General features: G+C 43.6%; 1 protein-coding gene across 1 annotated transcript; it reads left to right on the top strand.

Annotated features, from left to right (window-relative positions):
• The first annotated feature begins 16,409 nt into the window (after positions 1 to 16,409).
• Positions 16,410 to 17,306, top strand: TAS2R1 (taste 2 receptor member 1). Its single transcript, XM_030307056.1, has one exon. It carries the CDS (start codon positions 16,410 to 16,412, stop codon positions 17,304 to 17,306), a length of 897 nt encoding a protein of 298 aa, XP_030162916.1.
• Positions 17,307 to 18,070: the final 764 nt, after the last annotated feature.

Here is an 18,070-nt window from a genome sequence, read left to right on the forward strand (position 1 = left end):
TCACCTTCACGTTCAGAAATCACTACATAACCATGAGCAGGATTTTAGGAGCAAAGGTGATCGTGGTTCACATCGGGGAAAGAACAGTGGACTTTGAATATTTGGGAATCGTTCTTAGTTTTGGACTAATTTTCAGGGATAGTGATTAAAATTTCAGATAGTAATTGATGCAATATCCTGAGGTTTCTTTTCCTGACTTGTGCTGGAGGTTAAGATCCCAGGAGATTCAAATAGAAAATAATAGGGGTGGGACTGTAGAGACATTGGAATTTTTGTGCCATGTTGGCGGGAGCGTAAAATGGCGTAGCTGTTGCAAAAAACAATATGGCCGCTCCTCAAAACCTTAAAAATAGAACTATCGTATGAGCCAGCAATTCCACTTCTGGATATATACCTAAAAGGACTGAAAGTAGTTTCTCCAAGAGCCGTCTGTACACCCACACTTGCAGCAGCATTATAAATATAGAAGCAAAATGTGGTCTCTACATACAAAATATCATTCAACCTCAAAAAGTTAGAAGATTCTGACACATGCTAATGACATGGATGAACCTGGAAAATATGCCAAGTGAAAGACTCTCTACAGGCCTGACGTACAAGGGAAGCCATTTGACGTCTCTTCCTAAGTCAGCATGACTGTAGAGAAACTTTATGCAAACCGAAAGCCTGATTTATGGCCCTTCACACAAGCATGGTGCCTCTGCTTTGTGAAGGACTAGTCTAAAGGAAAACCACCTTGTCCCTGAGACATCGATCAATGCTCCTTCTCCCTGCACTCCTTTACAGCAACACCTGTGATTCCTGCCTATATGGTAATCTGTAATCTTTTGAGGTCTTACAGATATAAAAAATATATAACCCTATAAAAACCATTCATCCTCCAGAGAACTTTCTTCTCTGTGAAGAGCATGTTTCTCAGGCAGCTGTCTTACCTCGGTCTTGAATAAAACCCTCTTTCATACTTTTAGAGATTCTAAGAGGTTTGTTCGTTTTTACTTCAACCACGGTCATAAAGGTTAAATACTGTAAAATTCTACTCGCCCATGATCTCTCTTCCAGAGAGACAGAAAAGAGAATGATACATGCCAGAGGCAAGGGTGTGGTGCGGATGGGGAGATAGTGTTTAACGGGGACAGAGGTTCAGCTTTGCAAGATGTAAAAAGCTCTGGAGATGAACGACTGCACAATAACATGAGTGTAATTAATGCCACTGAACTGCACCCTTAAAAGCGGTTAAAATGTCAACTTTTAAGTTATGTATATCTTAGCACAATTAAAATTCGTTTTTTTTTTATTTTTCTTAAAGTTTATTATTTTTGAGAGAGACAGAGACAGGATGCGAGTGGATTAGGGGCAGAGAGAGAGGGAGACGCAGCATCTGAAACAGGCTCCAGGCTCTGAGCTATCAGCGCCGAGCCCGACGCGGGGCTCGATCTCATGAGTTGTGAGATCATGACCTGACCTGAAGTCGGATGCTTAACCGACTGAGCCACCCAGGTGCCCCTAAAATTCGTTTTTAAAAAGTAAATGAAACAAAAAAGATCCCAGGAAATTCAGATTCTGAGAAACCATTCAAAGGTCGTTACGTTTGTCAAGGTATTTTAACTGTGAAACAAGCAATCCCAAAACGGAGGTGGCTCCGTGCAACGACAGTTTATTTCTCACACATGTTTCAATCCACTGTGAACTTGGTGAGGGCAGGTCAGTGGGTGGGGTATCTGCTTCCTACAATTAGTCAAGGAACCACACCCTTCCATCTTGTGGCCCCACCCTCCACTCTCCTCTAGCTCTTTGGAGCGCTCTGTATCCATTGGGGAGAAGAAGAAGAGAGTGAAGACAGTGCATAGGGTAGTTTTTACGGGCAGGCCTCAGAGTGGCACTCATCAGTCCTGGTTACATTCTACTGGGGGGAATTCTGTCACGGTGACACACACAATGCAAGGGACACTGGGAAATGTAGTTCAGCTGTGTGTCCAGAGGAGAAGGGGGTCAGATATTTGTGAGAACTGGGGATCTCTGCTACAGGTGAGTCCCACTACAAGGAAGGGCATATTTGACAAGCGTCTTGTGGAAGTAAGATCTGCCATACTCCTAGTCAAAATCCTGTAGGAAAGATATTTCGTACGGGGAGCAGAGAGGTATGATGCCTACATGATTGGTCCCACCGTGTCCTTAGCATGATAATATATAGTCATGTGAATATACATATAATTATATCAATTAACCCACGTTTTGTTCTGGAGATCGATTGCATCGTTAATAAAAGACCTCTAAATTTTCTCCTGACATTCAGGGGAAGATTGACTTTTATGGTGACGGTCAGTAATGACTGCTGAGTTCAGAGATGGGATGGGATGGAAAGCTGATCTTCACCACTGCTCAGCTGGGAATATGAAAGCCCAACCCCTAGGGGCTCATTTCCAGTGGCTAGACCACTTTCCTATCCTAGATGCTCTGGTACTGAGGTGAGTGGCAGTGGATAGAGGGGGTGAAGAGGGCTGCTGAGCCCCAGCCCCAGCTTCAGTGAGTCATAAATTGGCTTCTGGTCCCTGGAGTCTTCTCCATCCTCAAATCTTCACCCGTGTTAGTGAAGAGAGGCCTATACAGGGACGCCTGGGTGGCTCAGCTGGTTGAGCGTCTGACTTGATTTTGGCTCACAGTTCGTGAGATTGAGCCCCACGTCAGGTTCTATGCTGACAGCGCAGAGCCTGCTTGGGATTCTCTTTCTCTCTCTGCCCCTTCCCCGCTCTGCTTGCACTCGCTCTCTCAAAATAAGTAAAAAAAAACAAAAAACAAAAAACAAAAAACAACCTACACAGGCATACTTCACTTTATTACACTTCACTTTATTGTACTTCACAGATACCACATTTTTGTAAATGGGATGTTCGTGGCACCCTGTATCTGGCAAATCTACCTGGGCCAATTTTCCAACAGCATTTGCTCACTTCATGCTTTTGTGGAACATCTTAGCATTTCTTACCATATTTCTAACTTTTTCCCCATTATTATATTTGGTACGGTGGTCTTTGATCCATGATTAGGACTGGCTGAAAGTTCAGATACGGTTAACATTTTTTAGCAATTTAAAAAAAAAAATTTTTTAATGTTAATTTATTTTTTGAGAGAGACTGAGACAGAATGCAAGTGGGTTAGGGCCAGAGAGAGGGAGACACAGAATCTGAAGCAGGCTCCAGGCTCCGAGCTGTCAGCACAGAGCCTGACACGGGGCTCGAACTCACGAGCTGTGAGATCGTGACCTGAGCCGAAGTCCGTTGCTCAACTGACTGAGCCACCCAAACGCCCTAGCAATTTTTTAATGAAAGTATGTACATTGTCTTTTATAGATGTGATGCCATTGCACAACTACCCAGAGTCGGTGCTACACTTACTCAAATGGATTGAGCTGCAAATTCGCCTGTACTGACATTATTCATATATTCATCAAACTTTGGGTTTGGGTTATAATCTTTTTAAAATGAGGCTTTAAGGGGCGCCTGGGTGGCGCAGTCGGTTAAGCGTCCGACTTCAGCCAGGTCACGATCTCGCGGTCCGTGAGTTCGAGCCCTGTGTCAGGCTCTGGGCTGATGGCTCAGAGCCTGGAGCCTGTTTCCGATTCTGTGTCTCCCTCTCTCTCTGCCCCTCCCCCGTTCATGCTCTGTCTCTCTCTGTCCCAAAAAAAATAGATAAACGTTGAAAAAAAATTTTTTTTTTTTAAATAAAATGAGGCTTTAAGATTTGTTACAGATTTCTCTCTTAAATGTGCCTACGTTGACATGAAAAATCTTCATGAATGTGTACCACTTCCCAATGTATTTTGTTTGTCAGATCAGAATTTAGCATGTCGGGTGATTTTAAGCAACACGCATGCTATTGAATTATTTCACATTTTTCCACTGAAAATTCTTTCATCGCCTGTTCCTGGCTTGTCCATCCTTCTCCAACCCAAGTCCTTATCTCCTTCCATACCAGCACCTATTGGGATAATGATTGGCTCCACTGTTTAAAACAGAAATCTTGGGGTGCCTGGGTGGCTTAGTCAGTTAAGCGCCTGACTTCGGCTCAGGTCATGATCTTATGGTTCGTGAGTTTGAGCCCCATGGCGGGCTCTGTGGCGGCAGCTTAGAGCCTGAAGCCTGCTTGGGATTCTGTGTCTCCCTCTCTTCCTGCCCCTCCCCTGCTCGCGCTGTGCTCTCTCTCTTTCTCTCGAAAATAAATACACATTAAAAAAATAAAATAAAACAGAAGTCTCTGCCCAGATTTATGTTAATTAAATTCAATAGCTCCATTGAAGATCAATTCAATGATGTATATATGAAACTGCTAACATTGTCCCTCCTTCTGGCTGCCCAGTTGACGATCTTGAGAACACCAGTCTGACAGTTCTGATGATGGAGTATGTTTAGTTTTTTTGTCTGGTCTCCACACCACCACACAACACAATTTTTGACACTTCTCATACTATGAGTCTGTCAGAAGCTCACGGAAGTCTTGATATTTCCTAAGTGTTCAAAACAATAGCCATTGCAGGAATTGTTTCCCAGCCAATCTGCAAGCTGCACTCTCTATTGGACCTTTCCACAATGTCACTGATGAACGGATATAGTTTTTATTTTCATCATTTACTTATGCATTCATTCAACAAAGGCTATTGAGCACCTATATGTACCAAGCACCATCTGGTTACTGGGGATGCATCAATGGACGAAAACGGCCCCCGTTCTAATGGATTTTCAGATTCTAAGAAGAAGAACAGATAATGAAAATTAGTATGTCTAATAGTGATGAAGTGTTAGCAAAAAAAAAGAAAAGGTGGAGGGAGATGAAGCAGGGGGAGGGGGTTAGAAATGACAGTGGCATGGGTGGAGGAATCAGGTAAGGCCTTTTCGGTGAGGTGGTACTTGATCTGAATTAGGAGAGGGCACGAATCACGAATCGCGGGTCTGGAAGAGTGCTCCAAGCATGCTGAATCTCACGCTTCAGAGAGGGCCACCTGTGTACATCAGAGGGTCCACCCCGCGACTCAGTGCACCGTACCCAGCAAACCCCATGCGAAGCCACAGGCATGTAATCACCAGTGTAACATATCCAGAGCTCCACAGAGGATCTAGAAACGTCAGGGTGGATCCATCTACCCTACGTGGCCAGTAGTGCACAGGAAGTACGTCACACACATTGAATTTTTATTTTGCTATTTTTTCCCCATACCATTTTGCCCAGTGTTTTCCAGGGCAAACATGGGTGCTGATTTGGCAAAAACCCAACTTCTTTGATTTGGAAAAAAAAGTTTCTTTTGGTGAAGGTAGCCATTAATGAGTTTAGCATCTATATAATAAGATGGTAATTCTTAAGCTATGTTAGAGAAGATTTTCTTTATTATCTAGCTCAGAAAATACAAATTTTCCTAGCGCTATCCTCCTTATTTGTGTATCTTGGGTAAGGATTGGCTGTCTCTAAAACTCCTTCTTGGAAATCACTAAATGTCTTCTATTCCTCTATTACTAATTTTATTTTTCATATAAAAATTTCCAGGACCAAGTGCAGACTGCATAACCATTTCCATTTAAGCTATAAACTGCTTATAATTAAGTTTGCTTTTTTTAATTGCATATTTATGTGCAGGTCATTATACCTGGTTCAAAATGCGCATTGGTTAAGTCTTCTCAGTTTTAGATAAGAAATAAATGCCTACTGTGTTTAAAAATGCGGCCTTTTCCCCCCAAATGAGGAATATTAGCTATGCTATTGGTCATGAATCTAACTTCAATAAAATTTTCTTTTGCTTGAAGGTATTGACAAGAGTGGATGCGGTTTGCATATTTTGACCTCTTAAATAACAAATGCAAAACAAATGTAAATGTGGTTTCACTTTTAATACACTTTGGCATAGTGCAGAAGAGCTTGCTGGAACATGCGTGTGCATATTCGTGTTTCATTAAAAATCATATTTGAGACAGAGCTCGCCCTAGGACATGTTACTGCTGCCTTTTGATTGAATTATAGGAAACTGAGAAAATAGAAGCTGATAAAGTTACATTCCAGAGAGGTGATGGAGAAGCCATTAGCAAGGAGTGTTTGGGAAGCCGGAGTTGGAGTCTCCTTGAGACTGAGGTCATAAAATTAGAGTCAGCAAAATTCTCCACAAATACTTCCAACTCTTGCTAACCATTATACTTGTCCATAGAATATTTGCCAATTGTGGCAAAAAAAAAAAAAAAATCGTGGCAGATAACGTGTTTCAAATGCAATTGTGAATAGTTCTTCCAGTAGACATATTAACATTCTTAACATTCTGCGGCTTCCACGCATTACCAGTGATGCACGTGAATAAAAGGATGGCCTACTAGGTGCCCGGTAAGTATTCATTCAGTGGGCAGATACACAACGGCAATGCCAAAGATCTGGGTGCTCCGAGATACGTGATACGTCTGCTAAATGAACTAGTGGGACTAGTGGGGCTTTGAATTGTAAAGTTGCTTCTACGCTGCTTGGGTCAGGTGCTTTGGTGACGATGAGTCTCCGAGTGAAGCAAGTATTTCGAGCTTTCTTTCGACAGCCGGGAATCGTCGACCTCACATCTAACTCCCTATCCGAACACGAGGTGAAGGAGTTTTACATCACGGGGGAGCGAGCTGGCGGAAAAGGGGATTTCTGGAGGAGAAAGGCTTGAAGAGATCCTTCAGGAATGCCTGGGTGCCGGTGCTACGCCCTCCCTCCACGTGAGCGCGTGGCCTTGCTGGGGCTGAATTTGGTTTGAGATCCAAATGTTTGCCAGGTGTCCCGGGGCATAGAGGGTTAGTATCGATTCTTCCTAAATGATGATACAGGCCCTTAAGAGAAAAGGGCGCCATAAGAAACTGAGGTTTTCACTTTGGCGGGACCCTGCCTTGTAAACAACGTGTCATTCCTCCCTCGATATTAGGAGCGAGGGGCTGGTGGAAACTTAGCTGAGGCATCCCTTCTGCTTGAGGTAACCACCTCGTGTCCCTCAAGGCTCAGTGCATCGGGAACTTCATCTAACCTTACAGGGGGCGTGATTATGACCTCTTCCCAGCAAACTTCAGCTCAGCCGAAATGATGCCACAAGGTGGTTCAACCTTAATGTGGATCCGACAGATTATTTGGGAGAAAGAAAGGCAGGAGAATAGTTTTCGTAAATCAGTTTTTAAAGCGGTTGGAAACTCAAACGAGGCCTCGGCGCCTGTCCCCAGCAATCCGGGTCAACGTGAGAGATTTGAGCTGCACTAATTATCAGTCCTTATAATTAAGAGCACGTTGGACAGTTCACTCCTCCTCCCCCACTCCACACCATCATGTTTCCACTGTCATATTTACTTTCTCTGTTGTAGATCAAAGCATGATGCACTTTGAGTGTATCTGAGAACAATTACTCTTGGAATATATTTGCTCTCATCTTGTTTCTATAGCCAAAATTGCTTCTATTTCGTGATCGTGTGAATTCTGAGAAGGAAGTACGTTGTGTAAATCACCGTGTTAAGTCACAACTAGAAAAAAGAGAGTCCACTGAACCTAGGAAGAAACCTTACTCCTGATTGCTTAATTGTTAACATCACCCAAATTTCCTCTGCTATAGTAGAATCTGTGATTATCTAAATTGTGTATCATACCAGGCAGAAAGGATAGTTTTTTTAAAAACCGGTATTATCTATTTAATTGCAACAAGACAACCTTCAGATTAGTGGATAATTGAGGAAGGATAATATTTGATAAAAAGACACTTCTATATTAACACTTAATATGTATGTAGGGAGCCTTAAGTGTACAAAGATAAGTCTTAGTGATGTCAGAAAATTGGAATTAAAGATTTCCTTTATGGAGCTCCTGGGTGGCTCAGTCGGTTAAGCATCTGACTTTGGCTCCGGTCATGATCTCACAGTTTGAGAGTTCAAGCCCTGCATTGGGCTCCAGGCTGACAGCTCAGAGCCTGGAGGCTGCTTCGGATTCTGTGTCTCCCTCTCTCTCTCTGCCCGTTCCCCGCTGGTGCTCTCTCTCTCTCTCTCAAAAATAAATAAACATTTAACAATTCAAAAAAAAAAAAAAGGTTTCCTTTATGTTTTCCTTTCTAATGTATTGTGATTGCAATTTAAAATACTTTGGACTAAGCGTGCCTGGGTGGCTCAGTTGGTTGAGTGTCTGACTCTTGATTTCTGCTCCTGTCATGATCTCATGGTTCATGGGTTCGAACCCCACATTGGGCTCTGTGCTGGGCGTGAAGCCTGCTTAAGATTCTCTCTGTTTCTCTCTCTCTCTCTCTGCCTCTCTCCCCTGCTCATGCTCTCTGTCTCTAAAATTATATATATACACAAATACCTAGAAAGCCTTAGGTACCATTGCTGGATATTCTTTCCTTTTCTCACATTTCGAGGAAGGATTGCAAATTCCTGTGTATATCCTTTGCAATCAACAGCAGTGGGATGGAGATACATGCATGTGGAGTTTACAGAGCTTTTCCCAAAAGCATGGCCATTAGACATGTCTTGGGAGGACCCGTAGGCACCACTGTCCCATCAATAGACCATATTTTATGCTCTCATGGAAGGTGCACTAGTCACCCCCAGGGGAAGTAAATCCACAGTTTTCCTTCTAAAATGCACAGCATCTGAATATTCCCTGGAACAAGGCATAGGGCATCATGCATCCTTTCTGAAATTCTATTCTCTCGTTTTTCATCCAATAAAGAGGCGGCACAAGTAATCCCCAATATCCTTTGCAGATCTGACATGATGTGGTTCTATATTAAATTTGCCGTATTCAATTTCAAAAGCCAAGTTCATGTTTTTTTCACATCCTCTGAATTAGTGAGATTCATTTTATTTCCTGGTCACAGACCTTATTCTTCATCCTACTCATTTGTTCCACAAATGTCCACAAAATAATATTAGTTGATGGTGGGTAAATGGAATAATATTTTTCTGCTGTAGGAAAAAATGTTGTAAAGTTTATGTAATAGTAAATTTTGCATAACAACATCTTTCTAAAGATGAGAAGCTATATTCATTTTTTTTGTTGCTACTCAGTCAGCAATGCTTATAGGGCATCCCCATATAGATCCATACATATGTATCTATTCCTGAATGCAGGGAATGGGGCCAACATCCCTAAACCATGAAGCCTGTTCCCAGCTTCTGGGGAAACAAAGCAAGGAAAAACAATCTGGGTCTTCTAGGAATTGGAAAATCACATCTGGAGAAAGTTGGCTCAAGGAGGTGAGAAACAAGGTCCTAGACAGACTTTATTCATGAAAACCTGGAATGCTCAGTCTTAGCAAAGGAGATTTGGGCTCCTAGGATGAGAGAGAACCATTCAAGATTGGACCAGGGCAGACATGGCACACGATGGATTTCAAAACCAGATATGCCTCTTCTTCATCCGTGTCTCCAATCCAATGGTTGCAACCAGCATATATGTGGATGCATATTAGAATCTACTGGACTGCACATCTTCTGGATGGAGTGTAGCCAGTCAGCATAGAGTGCCAGGGAAATTCTGTGCAGTTCAGAATGAATGAAACTTCTCATGCCCATATGGTAACCTTATGCTTTGCAAACCCTTCTTACAGCACAATAAAAATCTGAGCTTTCAGAGTGAGTGTGTGAGGGGAAAGAAAAAATTAAATGTATAAGGGAAATCCCAGAAAAGAAATCCGTAATTTTTTTCTAAAAAGTTCTACAAATATGTCTGAGACAACCATGAGTTCCATGAAGGGAGCAGTCAACTTTAATTTAGAGATCACAGGTTCAAGCCCTGGGTACATTGTTAAATGACTGGCTTTGAGCACATCACTTCTCTGGCTCCAATGCCTCAATGTGAAAAGTGGAAAGAACATCTCTGCCTTTCTCTACAACACGCGGCTGTTATATTCTAAGACGCCCAAAGTGACCAAAGCTCACTTCGGCAAAAGCTGGAAACTTACGGGTTCATTTCAATGTCAAGGCCAACAGGAAGTGAAGGCTGGGTTGGGGGGGCTGAAGTGTTCTGAGCCCTGGTCTTGCTCTGTCTTCTTTCAGCATGGCTGCTCTCCGCGCAGAATCCGTTCTTAGACAGGTTCAAGTCTGCCTCTCATGGTGACAGAATGGCTGCCAACAGCACCAGAAAGACATCCTCTCTTCGAGGGAGAGGGACATTTTTCCCAGCCTGCCCAAGCAAAAGTTCTGGGATTACCTCTGACTTGACAAATTTGGGCCTCATGCTCATTCCTGAATGGATCATCCCTGGTCAGGTGAATGGAAATGTTAGCTGTCACACCTAGCTCATGTGGCTATTTCTGGATTTGGAGATGGGGAGTCCCAAATAAGGCACGTAAACAAGAATGGAAGAGAGGTGGTTCTTCCAAAGAAAACCAGGGTAAAAGCAGCGGTGTGGGGGGTGGGGGGGCAGGTGGGATGTGTGCTGGGCAGGCAAAAAAAGCAGTTGTCCAATCTTCACGTGAAACCACGGAAAGGAATCTTCACCATTATTACGAGTGTTAACAGGGGAGCAGTGGTGCTGAATGGTTACGGATACACATAGGATTTGAAGTCAGCTTGTGGTCCACATCTTGGAAACACTACCTTTTACTTGCATGCCTGAGGGCAATTTCCAATCCCCTGTGCACCTCAATTTAATAATCTCTAAAGTGGAGAGAACATTGATTTCATAGAGTTGTTAAAAGGGCAAACAGAGACAATGTCTGCCAATTGTTTAGCATTTTAAGGGCTAAAGAAATGGTAAGTATTTTGCCCCTTCCCAAAAGCCCCCGGCCTCAGATGCTTTCACTGTGAATACTTTCCATCCCCCAAGAAACAGATAATTCCCATGTTATTTCAATTTTCCGGTGCATAGAAAATAAGAAAAGCTTAACGATTTCTTGATAAACCCAGCATAACATGTATAATCAAATTTATCAAATAGACCCGTCTGTGTTATAAATAAAGAAGTGAAATTTCTAAACGAAACGGCAAATAGAATCAGCCGTATATAAAGAGATTAGGAAACCACGACTAGTAGTGTAGACTTCAGGGAAGGAAGTGTTGGCTCACATATTCTGCTTTCGTCAGGCTTCCTTCCACAAAGAGACGGCATCAGACAGGACAGTAAGGGTGACACGAATGCGCAAACTGTTCTGTTTCTTATTTGTAGTGCTCAGACCTTCCCATTGGCAATCTCTTTCCTACATAATCTTAACCAGTCTCACGACTTTCAGCATCATCTATACGCAGGTGAATTCCAAATGTGTATTTCCAGGCTTTGTAACTCCCCAGATTCCAGATCTCTCACCCACTGCTTAATAATCCCCCAACCTATATAACAGGCATCTCAGACAGAACACGTCCACAACAGAGCTCTTGATGTGAACCTCCGTCCAACCTCTCCCTTCTTGAAAAATGGCACCATCACTCACCAGTGGATCATGCCAATGACCCAAGAGTAATTCTTATTTTTCTCTTTCCCCATCAAAGCCATCTGAAATCCCTGTTGGTTCTACCTTCAAAATATATTACCAATCCAGACACCTCTTTCTACTCTGTGCCACCAATCTGATTTAAGCCAACAATATCCCTTGCCTGGTCTGCAATAGCCTTCGTATTGGTTTTCCTGTCTCTGCTCTTGCCTTTTCCTGACCCCCAAGTCTGTCATCCAGAGTAAATGGTGTTGTTCTGGGGTTTTACGACAGCCCGAGTAAATGTTTTGGACATAGATCTGATTATGACAAATCCTCCCACTAACACACACATGCACACAAACCTTATGAGGGCTTCCTGTCACACTGAGGATGCAATCTAGCTCTTACTGTGACCCACAGTCCTCCACAATCTGGCCATTTCTGCCTTTCTGCTCTCCTCACTTTGGGTTCTTCTCCTTGCTCGTGCTTCTCCAGCAACTGCAAAGTTCGGTCCTTTGTTTTTCCAGAACACTTCAAGCTCTCTCTCTCTCTCTCTCTCTCTCTCTCTCTCTCTTTTTGACTCAAGAGGGCATCACCATCTCCTGCCCTCTGTTCATCTCCCAGACATCCAGAGACAATCCTTTCTCATCCGGTTCTCTTTCCAATGATCATCACCTCCTCTCTGGGAAAGTTTACCTCCTCTGAGCACGCTCTCTAAAATAGCACCTCTGCCTATGTTACCCGGAAGTATTTCTTTCTCTCCTCGCTTAATTCTTCTCCTCCCCAGCAGATTACCAAAAGGTAATTTCCAAGATGACAGAGACTTTGACTGTCTTGTGCATTACTACATATTCCATGCTGGAATAGTGCCTCATTTCATAACACATACAGTAAATGTGTGTTGACATATGGAGAAAGGGAGGAAGGGAGAGGGAGAAAGAGAGGAAGGTAGGGGAGACAACAGGGGAAGAAGAAGGGAGGGAAGAGTTGGAAGTTCCACAGCTCACTTTCCAGCTGAAGACAAAATTGTGAGGACACAAGATTATTCCAGGGACGCATGTGCAAGCATCTCTGGCTTCCCTTTCCGCATTGTAACTAACAAGGGGTTCTTGTCTGTAATGTTCGTTACATGTAGGACCTGAATTCAATGTATTATTACATCGCGCCATGATTCTATTTGCTGCCATGCAAATCAATTTCAGCATATTGAGAAGAGTAAAGGAAAAGCATGGAAATATATGACCAGGATATGCAGAGGAAGGGAAAGGACAAGTAAATGGGAGTGACCTGAATATTAAACACAAAAATTTTAGTCCCGGGGATCAACTGCAAATTTAAGGGGAGAGAAACAAATGAATAGATTTAAAGAATGAGTAGTCTGAAAGAGTCGGGAGCTTTCTGACCAAAATGCTGTGAATTTCAGATGCAGTAAATTCCACATCGGCTTCACAAGGACTGAGCTCTGCTCCCGGGAAGATTCAGCAAGGAGGTCTGCGCCGGTTTGCCCCGGGTCTATTTCTTTCTTATTTGAACGATCTTATTAAATATACAATAATGTTAATACATGCACATGCTCCTTAGAGCAGGAATTGTTCCCTTGGTAATGAAGTGGGAACACCCACTTGGGAAAGGTATTAAAACCATCACTCACTTTCATGATGACTCTAATCTCAGAGCAAATGTCCGTGAGCCACTGGAAGGCAGAAAGATGATCATTATAGCCTTCTACCTGGTGAAAAGCTCGCCGCTGTCAATCTAACTGCGTGTGAAAAAAAATCGCACTTTCTTTTGAGGAGCTGAGTGATTTGAATATAAATAAGCAACTCTTTCCGCCTGTCAGTTACCTCGAGAATATTTAGTGTTGTCTCTTTTAATGATTGCTCATTACAGATGAGTGCGAGTGAGCGGATTTAATCAGGGTAATACGGGGTAATCATCATGTGAATTTCTCCACATCGGGACTTGTTCCATCTGTTCCGAGCCATTTGTCCATGTAAAACTGTCACCATCTCGAGCCAGTGACTGACAGGTGAGGCCAGACATGTACGTTTTTCATCTCAGACTCAGAAACTCTCTGACGTGTCCTTCTCACCGAAACAAACAGCTTAAAAGACGTAGAGGGGTCTGTATTTAGGACCTTTTTTTTTTTTTCCTTTCGTGGGTTTGTTGGGTTCCTCATTAAAATACTTAGCTCAGTCTCTCTTAGCACAAGAGCATGACCAAGGCCACGGTTATCTTGACGGACGTGGTGGAATCTAGGGGGAAGGCTGGGTAACACCACCTCAGAGGGCTTCGCATAGCACTGACAGCAGCCGCCTCCTGGGGTTGAATGGGGCATCGGCTTAGCAGCCACACAAATGCTGTGCTCCCAGGCATAGACTTCTTTTATTCTGCCTTCCCTCCGTGTAGGAAGTGCCAGTCTCGGGCGAGGTGGCAGCCCTTGTCAGCAGCCTTTGTGCATGGTCACTGAAGACATGGGTGATGGAAATTATTTGATGAAAAAAACGTAGCTTAAGCCTCATGAATCTTTATTTTTTACTCCATGGGATTTCCACGTCAGAAGACCTACAGGAACCGAAGCTCTCTGTTGAGGGATTGCCTCTAGCCCCCAAGCTGGTTCTAACAAAAATTGTAAGAGAATATTTGAGGACCGAATATCCCCTCAAGAAGCTTCAATCCACCAGACAAGCAGCAGCCAATAAACACAATCAGACAGAGTTATTCCCTTTAAGTCTTTGGTGGACCGTGCGTCACCTCAGCTGCACCTGCTAGTTCGCGGTCAGTGCTGGAAGACCGGGCTGTTGTTTTAGACTCAGAATCAACTTTCGTCCACCCTTTCCCTTGTGTCACCATGACTGTTTTGCAATATTGAGGTGCCCAAACCACGCTGAAGGGCTCAGTACGTAAATGTCGCCACCACATTGGGGCAACAGGGAAGAGTTAGACGGGGGTCCTATGACCCGACGGCTCTAGGAACCGGCAGAAAACAGAAACTCTCGAGACGACTTTACAACATTTAGTTCTCTTTTCCTTTGTTACGAAAAGCCTTATATAACCGACTCCGGTTCTACGTCACAAAAGTACCTTGTGCCAAATACCAAAGGAATGAGTGGGGTAGGGGGTGAGGAGAAAGCCCAGATATGCCCTCAAAGAGCCGAGTCTCACAGCCCACGAAGTGACAGGGCAGAAGCACGGAGGTTTGACTGAGAACCAGGGAAATAGGGGTTGCTGCTCTTTTGAGAGTTTTTGGCTTCATCGTTTTGTAGGTGGAGGCCCTTCTGTTTTTGCTTTTCGAGCCCTCAGAACGTACAAACAGAAAGTGTTTTTTAAGTACATTCTTCTTACCACCTGATGGAGAGGAACAAGATTCATCTTGATTGTCACGCTTGAATCCGGAGCCATTTTCATAGAATTCACTCGGGATCTGGCTCCCTCGATGCCCCCTTTGATGATGTTCCTGTTTGTTTCCTTTATCTCACTGAAGCCGTGACAAGAACAGAGAAGAGTCCTACACTGCACAGACATTGCATATTCAGGGAAGAATGATAAAGTAACCAGATTTATCCCCACCACTAATGTTTTCTACCGGCAAGGTTCATGCTAAGTATCCTTTACGGCACCTTTGGACAAAGGGAAATGTATCCACAAAGACATGCCTCATTAGGACGTCTGCTGGGAACTGTATGGTCAAGCGCTGAGTCGGAAAAGCTTCAATCAGTTCTTCCCCACTTTATGCTCCGGTACGGAATTGCTGAATTATCCAAACACATAACTTTGTTTTAGATCACACCGTCCATGGGATGGGCTCTGCCCTCAGTCTCTGAACGTCTTAAGGATGAAAACCGTGTCCCATTCCCTTTCGTCCCCTCGATATCTAGGACCGTGGCGTTCCACTGGAAAATGTCTTCCCGCCCAGGGAGCATTTGGCAGTGTCTGGAAATGCCACTGGTTGCCTAGAGAGTGGAGTGCGCTACTGGCGTCTGGCTGGTGGACGCATCTTACAGCACATGGGCTATCCCCCTCACCAACAAAGAACTATCCAACCCACAATGTCAATAGTGTGGAGATTGAGAGAACCTGCCTTAGTGTGACACCTGGAACGGGATGCATGTTAATAAATGCTGATTTAATTTCTCCAAAAATAGTCTGTTCGACAATTAGAACAGCAAACTGAATCGGGTACTCTTTTCCTAAATGACTTTTCCCCTGGAACAACCAGATCATGTCATAAAAACCTCATAGTTTTGGATAAAAAACAAACAGGGAAAAGGTTTCCAACCCTATGTTATCCTGCAGATGGATACGGGTACGAATGGTTCTAAGTGATTCTCTCAGTGGTACATTGCCTTCCTTTAGGCTTTTGACTGATTGTATACACATATGGGTAAGCCTAATTCCTTTGTCTCTATGTTTTTTGACACTTTCTGTTTATCCCATATATTTTATTACATAACTACTTTACATTTCCAGTGGTCCTGAATCATTGAGCCATTGCATATTGGATAACTACTACTCAGGAGTCCTATTGTGCTGAACATTCTGCACCATTGTAGCAGAAGTGATCATCTCAGAGTCATGTCTTTTTAAAGAATGCCCCGCTAACACGAAGCAGAATTACACCTGCAGGCACAATTCAATATTCATGGTGGAGGTGAAGGATTGAGGAGTTTCCACTGATTATGTGGTAGGGGAGCCCTTCTCCCAGCCCTGAAGGTGTCTGATTCCACTATTTGCTTGTGATGACGTCCGAAGCTAAGTAGATCTGGAAAATGCAAAAGCTATCACCAAGAAGCAAATTATTGCTGGAGTATCTCTTTCTTATTTGACTGGCTCAGAACCAAATTGAGAAAACGGTGATATAAACAAATGTATGCCACCTTCCTGTCCCATTGCCTTTTTTGTCAGTCATATTCCCCAAAGGGTTTCTAGTCTAGTTGAAGAAAAATAGAAAACTAGAATAATCTACACTGTCCAACAATCTATAAATACATCAGTTTTTAAAGTAACCGATTTTTTTCTTCTCAGAATGCTAGACTTTTACCTCATTATCCATTTTCTTCTTCCAGTGATACAATGTCTCATCGGAGTTTTAGCAAATGGCATCATTGTGATTGTGAATGGCATTGAGTTGATCAAGCAGAGAAAGATGATTCCGTTGGATCTCCTTCTTTCCTGCTTGGCGATTTCCAGGATTTGTCTGCAGTCATTTATCTTCTACATTAATCTGGTTATTCTCTCCTTGATCGACTTCCTTCCACTTGTTAAGAATTTTGCGGTTTTCATGTTTGTAAATGAAACGGGACTTTGGCTGGCCACATGGCTCGGCGTTTTCTACTGCGCCAAGATCTCCCCCATCGCTCACCCACTCTTCTTCTGGTTGAAGATGAGGATATCCAAGTTGGTGCCATGGTTGATCATCGGGTCTCTGCTTTTTGCCTCCATCCCTTTGGTTTTCTACAGCAAGCATACGTGGGTTCTTTCCCAAGAAGTCTTGTTGAGACTTTTCTCCCCAAATGCAACAACTCAAATCAAAGAAACATCTGCTTTACAGATTGTCTTTCTTGCTAGGTTTTCACCGCCGTTCGTTATCTTCCTCATTTCTACTCTGCTTCTGGTGTTTTCTCTGGGGAGACATACCTGGCAGATGAGAAACACAGCGACCAGCACCAGGGACAGTAGCACAGGTGTCCATGTGAGTGCGCTTCTGTCCATTCTGTCCTTCTTGGTCCTCTATCTCTCCCACTACATGACAGCTGCTTTGCTCTCTTCTCACATTTTTGAGCTCAGAAGCTTCATGTTTCTGTTCTGTATCTTGGTGTTTGGGTCCTACCCTTCGGGACACTCTATTATCTTAATTTCGGGAAATCCTAAACTGAAACAAAATGCAAAGAAGTTCCTCCTCCATGGGCAGTGCTGCCAGTGAGAGAGAACTTTGGTCCATTCGAAGAACTGGCAGTTCCATGAGCTGACGATGCCTGCCATACCTTCTTGAGTCAAACAAAGCAGTCTGCTCACAATTACACAAAGTTTGGACTGCTTGTCTAACCTGAGGCATTTTTATGGATTTGCCCCTTTTTCAAAGGGTTATATTGATTTTCAGAGCCCTACGCACACTGGCGGATCGCATCAATGTCAATATCCTCATTGCGATACTGTACTATCAGGGTGCAAGGTGTTACCTGATTGGGAAAGACTGGGTAAGTGGCACGGGGATCGATCTGTATTATTTCTCACAGCTGCACGTGAATCAGCAATTGTCTCAAAAAGTTTAGAGAAAAAGAAAAGGACGTTTGAACTCGTGATGTCAGAAGGGTGCGTGAATGCCGTGGGGTCCCCGTGCGCCCGATGCCTCATCTAGATGATGGATCTTGAAAGGACTGGTTACTCCTTTTGGGTCTAACTTGCAGATTATTTTTGCTCTGTTTGTTAGAGTCGTCCGATCTGAGAGAGAGCTGAGGACAGGCTGGCCATCTCTGTCCTGGTAAGCTTGCTCACTGACGCCACACTGCTGAGATGCTAGACGCCATGTTGACATGTCCCATCAACTGCCCAAAAGAGCAGGCAGATGGAGGAGGAAAGAGGAACCCGGGCCTGAATTTTCCATTTCCCCTAACTGGGCCCACAGACCAGAAAATAGTTTGCAAAGCTGTTTCATCTTGCATTTGTGTGCTCGGCTTTGGGACCTTT

The sequence above is a fragment of the Lynx canadensis genome, chromosome A1, assembly GCF_007474595.2.
Source record: "Lynx canadensis isolate LIC74 chromosome A1, mLynCan4.pri.v2, whole genome shotgun sequence".
NCBI lineage: Eukaryota > Metazoa > Chordata > Mammalia > Carnivora > Felidae > Lynx > Lynx canadensis.